Raw genomic sequence first — 12,460 nt, 5'->3', positions numbered from 1 at the left:
CCTCCACACTTCAACAAACACTCAAACAAATTACTATGTAAAAGGTAAATGTCAATGTTATTCCATTGCAACGCATCAGAGGCGTTTCCTAGGAGAGCCTTACCTCAAAGGTGAGCTTGTTTTTCTCCCTGTCGTTGAAGGGGATGTTCTGGGACACCACCTCCCTCAGGTAGTTCTCCACAAACTCCATGGTGAGACAGAAGCGCTCCTTGATCTCATCCCTGGTCGTTCCGTCGTTGTCGTAGCTGGATAAATAAAGAGAGATACCGGTTCGTACGAGCCATTTCCCCGCACTCGCTCGGTTGCACTGATTCATGTGGACATGTCTGCCCTTGGTCAGGATTAAACACAGCCCCGCATTATTCTCACCGTAAGTTAAAAATGTTGGCGGTCTACTGAGTGTACGTGGGTCAGATGTGGATCCAAGAAACGCTCACAGAGCCTGGTATGCTCCTACTTGCATCTTGTAAATCATGTATGGAACCACTTTAAACGGTGCAGATGTTGTTTTCATGGTGGTCAAGTGGATGAATTTAGGCTTTCTGCAGGACCTTCACTGTTTGGATGAGGATTTTGATTTTCTACTGTTATATTTATTTTACTTATTGAGTCCCTTTTCACTGATTTAGTTGAACAGCTTCCTTCAACAAAATTCAATTCATATACCAGTTATATTAACCTATTATACTATTTAATGTTATATACAATATATAAAATGATATATATGTATATATATATATATATGATGTATATAGATTATATTGAATTATTTTTATTTATATTACTGTAATATACTAGTGCTTTCTAGTATATTTATCTTTATATATAAAGCATTTTTTATCTTTCTAGCATATTATGCCCCAGATAGGTAGTTTCTGCACACCTGACCATGAAAGACATGAGGTTGAACTGGACATGAGACTGGACTCACTCGTCGATGGCGATCTTGGAGGGGATCTCAGACCAGAGGCGGGCGTACTTGACGGGCGTGACCTGCTCCTGGGGGTCGCGGTCCACGTGCATGTGCAGCATCATGCGGCAGAAGGAGGCGCGCAGGTCAAAGGGCAGGTCTTCGTCGGACATGCAGCGCAGGATCAGGTCCACGTCCAGCTGGCCCGAGATCTTGTTGATGGCCAGGTACTGGCGGTCCAGACACATTCTGGCAAACAGGTTCAGCTGGTACCTAAGGGACAGAATCAGGGTAGCTGGATGGGTGAAGCTTATATGATAGCTCAAGCTAAAGTGCTAAGCAGCTGAGTTGAAATATAGTAGTTCATTTCTTTATTAATATTCCGTTTTGGTAAAAGTCCTGGAAGTGTACTCTTGAATATTTTGAATATTAAAGATGTTTTTATATGATTCAATATTTGACGCTTTAAAGTTAGAGTAGTTTGGTATACTTTATAGAATCCATATAAAATCCAATATAAAAATAAAATTAGTATCAGTGTGTGTTTGTGTATACTTATGTATGTGCACACACGCGTGTGCGCTCGTGTGTGCGTGCGCTCGTGTGTTCGTACGTGCGTGTGTGTGTGCAAGCATGTATATGTAGACACAATGCGAGGCCTCAGACCTGTAGTAGCTGACCACCTCCTGGTCCTCCTTCTGCCCCTCCTTGGCGTCCTGGGCCAGCTCCCTGATGCTCTTACTGCGCACCTCCTTAGAGGGGTCCTTCCAGAAGAGCCACACCTCCTCCTCGTCCTCTGCCTCCAGGGAGGGGCTCTCTCCGATGGCGGCTGGCTCGATCTCAAACCTGGACAGGACCAACCTGGGGGAACCAGAGGAATCTACACTTTTTTTTTTTGCCATTTATCATGAATTTTTATTCAGATACATGTCATTAATGAGTAGGTAGAAGTTAGGCGTCTTACTTAACGATGCCTCAAAAGGTGGGCCATGAAGTTTGACACAGAACCTTTTGGCTGTGAGTCAAACAGCTTACCACAACACCGTTCAGCCTAAGCCCCTTCCAAGACACCACCATCTTATCTCCCTGTGATCTAGTCAGACGGTCTGCTTTGCATTGCTCTTTTATGTATCTATTGCTCTGTTGAAGAGGTCTCCTTGTTTCCCTTTACTCACTTTTTGAGTCCTTATAATGATTTCTCACAAGAATGAACATTTATTAAAAATATGAATCATCATAAGTAAACAAAAAGACGGACAGAGTGGTCCGTTGAAGAGAGCAGCCTACTTGGTCTCTATGAGGATGTCTGCGTTGGCCGGGTCCAGCACGGCGTTGCAGATCAGCTCCTGGGTCACAGGGATGGACTTGTTCATGGACACACACAGATCCGACAAGTAGTCCAGGAACCTGGTAGACACAACAAAAACACAAACATACAGAAATGTCTGGGACACCGGAGATGAGATTTTGGCGAAGCCCATGGTTATGCAGGCCTTGTTGCCAGTATTTACCTTTGGAGGCTATGATGGGCGCTGAGGGAAACTTAATGGACTGGAACCACTCGCAGCAATATTACTTTAAAAGGCGCCATTAATTCAAAAACGGCTGAATCAGCACCAGTTCCTATTTCCTCAAAGACAACTCGACAGGACTTCTAAAACCTGGCCCACTTTGGAATATTTGCTACGAGGGGACAAACAACTTACAGTGCCCGAGGTTCTTACTGGACACAGTTCGTCACACTGGTTCAGACTCTGAATAAATCTCCATGTTTCTACATGTTTTAGCAGCTGCTGTAGAATTAAATTAAGCCCAGTATTTGGGATTACGGTTAGGTTAGGTTTTAACCTAACCCAAAATGCTAAATTCTAACACTAAACTTAACCCAACCATAACCACCATGAAAGGTCAAAAACCAAAACCAAACCCCTACCCCAAACCTTATTGCTAACTGTTAACATAACCCAATCAACTCAAAGCCTGACCCTGAACCTAACACAACCCCCATCCCTATCGGAACCCACCCCCAAACCCATAACATGACCCAACCTTGCCCTCTACTCATTTCAATTTAGGGCATTTGGCAGACGCTTTTCTCCAAAGCAACTTTCAATAAGTACATTTGTCAGAACAGAGAGAAACAAACCCTAAGCCCAACCTAACCTCTACCTCAAACCCTCACCTAACCCAGGGTAACCCAGACCCAACCTTAACCCCCAAGCCTCTGCTTCTGCATCATCACTGGTCTCACCTGGGCTCCTGGTTCTTCCGCACCAGGGTGACGAAGGTGTCGATCTCGGCGGCGGTGATGTGTTTCTCCAGCAGCTTGCGGTTGTTGTGCAGCAGGGCCGTGATGGTGTCCTCGGCCAGCACGTCGTAGCCGATCTGCTTCTGCATGAAGCGGAACTGCTTAGCGATGTACTCCTGCAGCCAGGATGGGGGGAACACAAGGGGGGGGGGGGGGGGGGACACAGAAGGTGTAGGAAAATGAGATTGGAAGTCTCTTTGGTATACTGTAGGGCTTATCAGATGTTTAGTTCGTGACCATGTAGGGGTTAGGCGACTAGGATATGTCACCGGAACGTGACTTTGGTGACAGATCTCGTGGGCGACTTATGTTGCCTTTCCCATAATATTCTCTGCGTCAGCACGAGCTGTTGAAATATTACTCACGATGGAATGACAAGACACACACCGAGGCGTGGATGTGGTATGTTTTTATGGTTACCTCTTCTTGGAAGTATGACTGTAAAAGGGGGTTTTAAATACCGATCCTCTTACAGCAGAAACTTTTGCCTCGTTTTAGAGGAGGCTATGTGTCTTCCAAGTTCAAACGGTGCACGTGGGAGGAGCGACTGTGTGACCCCGCAAGAAGGCTGAACCAACCGCGACTCTGTATGCAAATGCTTTCAAATAGGCCTGCAGGTTTACCTCAAGAGGGAAGGGGTGGCGGCAGCTCAGGTCATGCTGACGTGGCCCAATATGCATATTCATCAGTTATGCAAATATTCGACAAGAGGGGTAATGGTGCAGAGAACGCTGCACGACATCATTGCCCCTATTTAGAACTAAAGTTTAGAAGAGCGTTTGCCCTTCGTCAGTTGTCACTATTTTGAAAATATATCAACAGGATTATAACTCAAAAACTCAGGGTGTGGGGGGGTATTACTGAATATTACTACAATATTTTCCCTTGGTCAGTCAATTTCATAATTGGTAATATGCCACGGGTAAGGACAGGTGTTCAGAGGAGCCTTCCGTTGGGGGCCGGGGGGGGGGGGGGGGGGGGGGGGGGTAAAGGCCCCGTGTGGGCCCCCCTCCTCACCTGGTTCTTGCGGTAGTCCTGCTGGGAGTGGCGCAGAACGCGGTAGCAGAGCCGGCAGATGTGCCTGAAGGGGGCGTGCCTCTGGTCCCCCAGCTCCTCCAGCCGCAGCATGGGGCCGTCCCCGCTGTCCGTGAACGGGGCCTGGAGGAGCTTGAAGATCTGCGGAGGGAAGGGCCACGGAGACGGAGAGATGAAAGACCAGGCCCCTTGAGTGCAACCTCTCTTTCAAGTATCTTTTATTAAATATTTGACATTCATTACATAGGCGGACATTGCCTCGTCACAATCTTTTTAAAAACGACTACGGTACTTTACAATCTGGAGAGGGGAAAAAAGAGAAAGAAAGAGCTGTGGAAGAAGATGACTCGACCGACCTGTTTGAGGATGTTCTGCTCTCTCATGAGCTTCTGCCTCTCCCTGTTGGGCTTGTTCACCATGATCTCCAGGACGTCCTGCCCGCTGTTGGGGATGTCCACCACGAAGAACACCAAGTCCTCCAGCAGCTTGGTCACAAACCTGGATAGAGACACAAAGACTCCTTACTTTGTGGTCATAACCATTACACACATCATATACTGTATATCATCCTTAACACCTATACCTATCAATACCCATCATTACAATAACACCCATCATTTCCCATTATCATAACCCCGTTCGATTCATTACACCAAACATCATCAGTCCCATTAAACCTATGATTATCATGAGTCCCATCATGACCATAGCCATTATACGGTAATACACTGTAGGTCTACTATCCGAGTTGTAATGAATACACCATGGTTTTAAATGCCTAGTGCTTGTTCCATCAAGGCCCCAGCACCTACCTCCTCTCATTCTGAGTGATTGTCCCCTTCTCCAGCTTCCCGGCAATAGAAGCCAACACTTTGCTGGCATCGTTGGCGAAGTCTAGATCACGCACTTCAGCGGGCGGCACGGGCACAATGGCAAACGCCTCTTTATCCTCCTTCACTGGCGAGGTCCCAATCTGAAACAGTTTATCAATTGATCATTCACTTCTTCCACAATAACCCCTTTAAATTCAGGCTGTATATGCAGAGATTATTGACACATACATCCCGGACTATTGATCGAGGAGTATACATGGTGGACTACCGATCTTGGATTAAACTTCATGGACTACTCATCATGGATCATACATCATGGAATGTACATCATGGACTATACATCCCGGTCTACCGTACGTGCAACTCACCCGTAACATGACAGGCTTCTCCTCCTCCTTGTCGATGGGGTTGTTGGTGCTGTGCACCCACGTGTTGGTGCACAGGTGCCTCAGCCTCACGTACGAGCTCCTAGAGGGTGGAGGCAGGACGTGATGGAGCCATGTTACGGGTTGACCCGACAGTGAACTCTGTAAGCTTTCATTTCTCACACCTTGGTCATAAAGCTAATGCGTTGTCCATAGGACACCGTGAGTGATGGTAAGTGGCAGCTGGGATTAATAATAGCTTGGGGGACGAGGCCGCGGTGGACGAGGCCGCGCCAGACAACGACGCGAAACGAGCCACGCCGGCCGCAGAAGCAGCCATGCTACGAGCCGGACCGCCGCTGCTCCGAAAGGCCACCCGAGGCTTCAACAAAGGGTGGAGGAGTGTGGCAACCCGGCCGTTGCCAATTAAGGAGATGAAGAGCACCTGAGGAACCGGTGGAGAAGCAGCTTAAATAGCCTGCTGCTCCACTCATTCAGGGGTCTCTCTCAGCCATGGGGCTCGTGCCGGGAGGGAGCCGAGTGAGACAGTCGCGGGAGAGGCCGGGAGCGGGAGCCTCACCGACGGACCGGACCCGGAGACCCCCTCACCCTTTTTGCCCCAGTGTGGAAGGAACTTGAGTTGCTGTATGATTTCCCCTTTCTTTTGTGAGCTGCAGTAATAAAACCGTTGCAGCGCAACTGTGCTCGAGCGTTTGGTTCGGGTTCGCAGCCGCTGACGACCGGGGCTGCCACAGTGTGTGTGTGTGTGTGTGTGTGTGTGTGTGTGTGTGTGTGTGTGTGTGTGTGTGTGTGTGTGTGGCCAGGGAGGGTAGGAGGCCAACTGTGATATCCCTTCTATATTAATGTAGCGAAAATCAACATAAATATATATCTATACATTTTAAGTGTATTTTTTTAATTGATCAATTTATTAAAGATATGTTATTTCCCAGTTATAAAATGAATTGCATAGTTGAATAAGCATCTTTAATTTATAAGTTTATGTCATGGTCAAGTGGGTCTTGTAACTCTAAGACGTCTAAGATGTTTTTAAACATGAGGCGATAATCCCGCAAGGACTCGTGTCTTCATGACCTGTCACTCAGCGCAAACGGCAGACCCTGGCAACAACAGCTTAGTGGCCCCTGGTGTCGTCGCTGTCTCCCTCGCTCTCTCCAGCCACGGCCACTACACCTAATCCACGGGCCTCATGCTGTGCATGTGCCGTCCCTATACCCTGCCCAGCCTGGACCGCATTCACTTTCTTGGCAGGTGTTACATAATGGTTAACCCAAAGCCTGCAAGGCTTATCCCTCTCCCTCCCTCCCCCCGTCCCTCCCTCGGGTTGTGTCAAAGCCAGAGACGCCAAACAACAGCGGCGGCGGCGGCGGCGGAGGCGGAGGCTGGATGCGTGCGGTAGGGGTCACCTGACTGAGCCCCACTCACGATAGGTGGCTTTAGGCGCGGCGTGTCCTTCTTATCTGATGGCGCACGGGGGAAATTCAGAAAACCTTTCCGACACGTGATGCCGCTCATGCGATAAAGGGAAGAGGAAGCGGCGAAGGATAAACAAATCCACCCCGGAGAGGGAGGCCAGGTGCAGGAGCAGGCGGCAACTCGCACACAACAAAGCACCCGTGGGCACACGCACACGCCGTATGCGTGTGCGTGTGCGATATGGGTTTGGGTTATTGATCTCTTCCTTCAAGATCGATTCCTCTTTTGCACTTCTGGTTTAGTGCCTTATAAATGAATGCACAATCTTTTGTTTGATGTCAGCATATTTCCGCACGTTCTCACACATAAACCGTCTATAGCAGTGCTGTTGTGGGTATGGGGAAATTTCTTCATTGAATGTCATAAACTGACCACAATTATACATTTTTATACTTTTGCAAACAATCGTTGCCCTGGTTAATGATTCCATAATGAAATTAGCTTTGTATACCGTGAAAATGCACACATACACTGACACGCATGACGGGGACATATTGAAGCCTAAATACAAGAACAAATTAGCAGTAAACAGAGTGAAGGGTCAGGACAGAGCTCGTTGGATGACTACTTCTAGAAACAACTCTCAAGTCCAGTGAGGTATCCCCACCATGACACTCTTTCAGAGATGTCACGAGGGCCAGCAGGACTCATGCATGACGGCCTCATACCTACAAACTAGCGTGTGTGTGTGTGTCTGTGTGTGTGCGTGCATGCATGCATGCATGCGTGTGCGTGTGTGTGTGCGTGTGCATGTGTCGTGGTTATGTGTGTGTTTCCTTGCATGTGCGGGCTGGGGGGGGGCTCACACCTGGGCACCATGGAGTCCCCTCCCCTCAGGGTGGTGGGGTCCAGCTCGAAGATGGAGGAGATCTCCATGCCATCGGGGACGGGCACCAGCGTGTACATCACCTTCCCCTGGGGCGCCCGGAGACGGGCACGCAGGGCCTCGTGATCCGTGTCCAGCTAGACATCCAAACAGAACCAGGCTGAAGGTGTGACTGATCAGAACTGATATAAACTGAGCCGGACCTGGGCCCTGGGACACTTCCTCAAGGCCCCGACAACTCATTCCATCTTCACATATAAAAAAAACAAATAGGGGAATCATAATAATAATTTTTAGATTGTCAAATATATACGTATGTTGTTGTGTTAATATACGTATGTTTGCTGTTATACTATGCATATTCAATCAGTCCAGTCCCTTGACGACACATTTGATTATGAGTTCTCCTTCAATGACTCTTAAAAAGGTAATTGGAGTTGAAAAGGTTATTGAACTGATCAGCGTATAATTATCGCAACACCCTCAATTCTGTCGATCATCTCATTTAACAGGCGTATCATACTGACCCAAAATTAGCCTTGAGAAACAGTGGAAAATGACCAAGCCCTTGATTACAATTAATTTAACAATAGTAGCCCCCTTAATCTAAATGAACACCCCTGCTCTGCACCTTCCAGTAGAATGGATAGAGCCTTCCGATGGTCTGTACAACACTGCCATCTGGTGGTGGTTTCTAAGGCACATGCTTCAAAAGAGTCATCTTGTGGCCAACTACTGTCACAGCATCCGTTGCAACTCAATCGGATTAGGTAAAGAAGGTCAATTTAAGACCCATGCAGAATTCAAATAAATATATCGAACAATGTGGAAAAATAAGGAACACTTGGAAACAGCAGAGGCAGAAAGCCCAAAACAGGACAGAGATGACAGGCCGAACGATAAAAAGACAAGGCTTGACAACACTGTTAGTGACACCACATAATGATGGACAGTACCTGGAAGTTAAAAGGTGTAAAGTCCGCCACCTGAGAGGGAACAGAAAGACCCAGTGAAGACCCAGTTAGAAAGCACCATGGTAACGAGACAAAGAGGAACATAGAGGAACATAGAGGAACATGGGGTAACATGGGGTACCATGCGGGTCTGGAGAAGAGAGGAGGTGGACTTACTGAGGACCTCTGCTCGGCAGGCTCCTCCTCAAAGTCTGGGTTCACCTGAGTAAAAAAAGACCCATCGCTTGAATTGTGTCCCCACCTCTATCCCCATTCTCTGCTCTGTAAACGCTATGTAATACAGAGCCATTTAGTTAGCATTGTGCTATCAAATTATTGACATCATCTAACCGTTTGAGAACATAATGTTCATGTAACAGCTGGAATTGATAACGAAATAGATAGCAGTCATTAACCATTTAGACTTTCTTAATACACATTTATCCAACTGACTTACAGTGGATTCAGATACACGTCATTAAGGGTGCACTCACACTAGGCCATCTGGCCGTGGCCGTGGCCGTTTTCACACCTAACCGTGCTCAAATCTGCCAGTGTGAGTGTGGCCAGTCTGGCCAGGCCAGGCCAACTTGGCCACTTGGGAGAGGTGTGCTGCTATGGTACGGGCCGCCACGGTACAGATGCTAATGAGCCAACACGCGCACACGCATGGCTACGCAACCTGAGCTGGATGACGTATAGTCCATGCGACGACCATGGACATAATAAAGGCGACGAGCCTTCTTTCTCATTAAACGGTAAACATGGCGTCATGCATTCTCGAAAAAAACAACAGTGAGAGTGGGCTCTATCTGAGAACGGCTCCAAATAAGCAACAGACTCAGCAAAGTGCGAACTGTGTTCTCTGTGTTGTTGTCCATTGTTGTTAAAACTCTGACTGGCGGCAGACTTTATTATGGTCCATGCAGCGGACGCTTGGTGATGACGTGTTACGACGTGATGACGTATGTACAAGAGCCTACCGTGGCCAGGCCACAGTTGCGATGGCCAACGGCCACGGCCAGATGGCCTAGTGTGAGTGCACCCTTAGGAGAAGGTACCGGTAGATAGTAAATACAGAGACAGAACACTAAGGAGCGGGTAGTGGTTGGATAGTAAATACCGATATAGAGTACTAAGGAACAGGTAGGGCTTAGATAGTGAATACAGAGACAGAGCACTTAAGAGAAGGTAGGGGTTAGATAGTGAAGTCAGAGACAGGTCATCAAGCCTTATTGTTCGGACTGCAGCCATTTGGTTATTTAGCCCAGTACATCACATTGCATAACATTTGTTCAGCCACTTATATCCTAAGCAACTTACAATAAGTGCATTCAACCATGAAACACCCATCAGAAATGCGAGAATCATGAGATTACATTTAGTTAATCGAATAAGCGGATTGCCTCAAATGTGTCTAATGAGGAACAAGAGAGTGAGAATGTGTTGTGATGCGGCCTGAAGGGATGAGGTCCCAGTCTGCCTCCGAGGATGCGGTGGGCTTCTGTTGTATGGTCGTCTCGATCAAACTCTTTCCCCCATTGCGGAGCTAGGACAGCAAACCACCAGTCCCTTTTGGCTGAAGGTCAACCCCCCCCACCCCCCACCACCAACCAGGCAATGGACCCTGACAGTGGAGGGAAACACCACACACACACACACACTTCACCCACCTCTGCAGCCATGTAGCAGCCGGTGGCCAGGTGTTTGAACCTGAACAGGCTGTTCCAGTAGCCCGCCCCCCCGCGGCACGGGTCGTGGTGGACCACCTGATGCAGAAGAGAGGGGTATAAAGGTGTCACAATGACTACTCCCTCATTCGGACACTGTTCCAGTAGATACGGGCATGTGTCACTAAGCAGCATGCTGTTGGGGCGTTTGGCCCTGAGGATGACATCAGGTTAGGCTGAGGGCCTCGAGAACCTAACCCCGTACCAACCGGCTAGTCAGAAAGCGCTCAGGTCCATCATTCACTTTAAAGAACTATGATAATAATAACAACAATAAACTGAAAGGATGGACACCCGGCGAAAAAGTCAAAATGACAACACAAAGGTCACAGTAAAACTTCAAAAACTATCATAACGTCATATTAAATCATTAACGAGGTATAGAATTGTAACGAATAAGGGATTGAGTGACAGAGGTGGGGAGAGTTAAATATCGCCATTTAAATAATGCCTTTGTGTCATTGATTAGCATTATTAGCACAGGGTGCTAACAACGTCAGACCTCGATCTCCCAGAGTGCTTTGCTGCTGGTGGCGGAGGTGGCTGACTGGCGGCCGGTGGTCCTGAGGAAAACGTGCTGCTTCTTCCTGTGGTCGTCACACGTCAGGAACTTCTCCTGCTCCGCATGGAACATCCGCACCACGTCGCCCTGCAACACCACACACACACACACACACACACACACACACACACACACACACACACACACACACACACACACACACACACACACACACACACACACACACACACACACACACACACACACACACACACACACAGTCATTAACACATGACATGTTTATGATGACTTTTTAAAACTTAGTGTTCATTCAAGTATCAGGAGCTATATTCATCAAACACACAGTAGAGGGGTAGCTCTAAACAATTGCATTCTTAGTACATTATTGGACTGTAATGTAGATTAAATTCAACAATACAATAGGATAAGAAAGATACACTTTAAGTATTACCATAATATGAGATTTGAGATTATTTGGAACCACATATTCATGCATTTAAAGAATAGTATTGTATGAGTTATTCACCCCTTTCAGGATGGTCTCCTTATTGTCACTCCACTTCATGAAGAGCGTCACTTTCCAGCTGGTGTTGCAGTTCACCGAGTTCACCTGCAGGGGGAGGACAGCGGTGAGATCGAGATCTTTCTCTCTTTTGGGGATCATTTAAATAAACAAATCAGTACAAATCCAAGCTTGCTTATGTTTGATAACCACGAAACCAACCCCAAAAAGATAGGTTCATAAAGGTTTCTCTAGGGTGGATGATGTCAAATCTAATCTTTCGAAAAGTTTCTAGGTGGATTTCTGTGTGGATATTTATCCCTCATATTCATTCATCTTTCATTTCATGTCTTCCCACATGGCACCTACTGCACTCCTCTTCAGCATTAGAAGCATATTTGTCCCAACTTTCTGTCCATCTTTTGAATGTTAGGTTATAAGGGGGTTTATCTCCTTCCTTTGTAAAGGTTGGGATCAGCAGGTGAACATTTTCTCCAAGGGATCAAAATACTTGTACAGGACTCGTTTTCTCTGAACAGAATCTATTGTTAAAGTCGCAATGTGTAAGATTGCACCCTTCCCTGTTAGAAGGCGGGAGACTCTCAGAATGAAAGAAAACCCTCAATAACATGTTCTGTCCACTCAAACTGGCTGTGCAACTATGTGACTCAAACCAGCATAGCTCGACTGGCTGGTAGCCGTCAGTAGGAGGAGTTTTGGGAGTGTCAATAGTAAGATTCTTGCAAACAATAATATACCTAGCTGGTATAGGATGTGATTTTGCTCGTAATACTACTATGTGGCACCCATTGCTTTCCCAGCCATCTCTGGAAGGAGCGATCCCCAACTCTGCGTTCCTTCTCAAAATGTCTTCCTTGTTAATAGAGGGAGTTTTTCTTTTCTTTTGGTGAGCTAGGGTTAGGGGCTGTCGTAAATATATGCCCTGTATAGCCCTTTGAGGCTCAACTGGGATTAAGG

The 12,460-nt window shown here is 47.1% G+C and overlaps 1 protein-coding gene across 5 annotated transcripts in view; it reads right to left on the bottom strand.

Moving 5' to 3' along the window:
• Nucleotides 1-12,460, bottom strand: part of itpr1b (inositol 1,4,5-trisphosphate receptor, type 1b) — a 95,157-nt gene that overhangs the window by 69,064 nt on the left and 13,633 nt on the right. For 3 of the 5 annotated variants that reach the window (XM_056605398.1, XM_056605399.1, XM_056605401.1), the window contains exons 8-22: nt 11,507-11,590; nt 10,960-11,106; nt 10,401-10,496; nt 8,905-8,949; nt 8,731-8,760; nt 7,757-7,911; nt 5,455-5,554; nt 5,066-5,226; nt 4,610-4,751; nt 4,236-4,394; nt 3,162-3,334; nt 2,198-2,317; nt 1,577-1,771; nt 932-1,183; nt 104-245 (exon numbers count right to left, since the gene is read on the bottom strand). In XM_056605398.1, coding sequence (XP_056461373.1) covers nt 104-245; nt 932-1,183; nt 1,577-1,771; nt 2,198-2,317; nt 3,162-3,334; nt 4,236-4,394; nt 4,610-4,751; nt 5,066-5,226; nt 5,455-5,554; nt 7,757-7,911; nt 8,731-8,760; nt 8,905-8,949; nt 10,401-10,496; nt 10,960-11,106; nt 11,507-11,590 — 2,001 coding nt within the window. The remainder of the gene's footprint in view (nt 1-103; nt 246-931; nt 1,184-1,576; nt 1,772-2,197; nt 2,318-3,161; nt 3,335-4,235; nt 4,395-4,609; nt 4,752-5,065; nt 5,227-5,454; nt 5,555-7,756; nt 7,912-8,730; nt 8,761-8,904; nt 8,950-10,400; nt 10,497-10,959; nt 11,107-11,506; nt 11,591-12,460) is intronic. The other 2 variants (XM_056605400.1, XM_056605402.1) reach the window with 1 other exon arrangement.

Source organism: Gadus chalcogrammus, chromosome 13, assembly GCF_026213295.1.
Source record: "Gadus chalcogrammus isolate NIFS_2021 chromosome 13, NIFS_Gcha_1.0, whole genome shotgun sequence".
In the NCBI taxonomy this organism is placed as follows: Eukaryota; Metazoa; Chordata; class Actinopteri; order Gadiformes; family Gadidae; genus Gadus; species Gadus chalcogrammus.
This window is presented reverse-complemented; position numbering and strand designations above follow the sequence as displayed.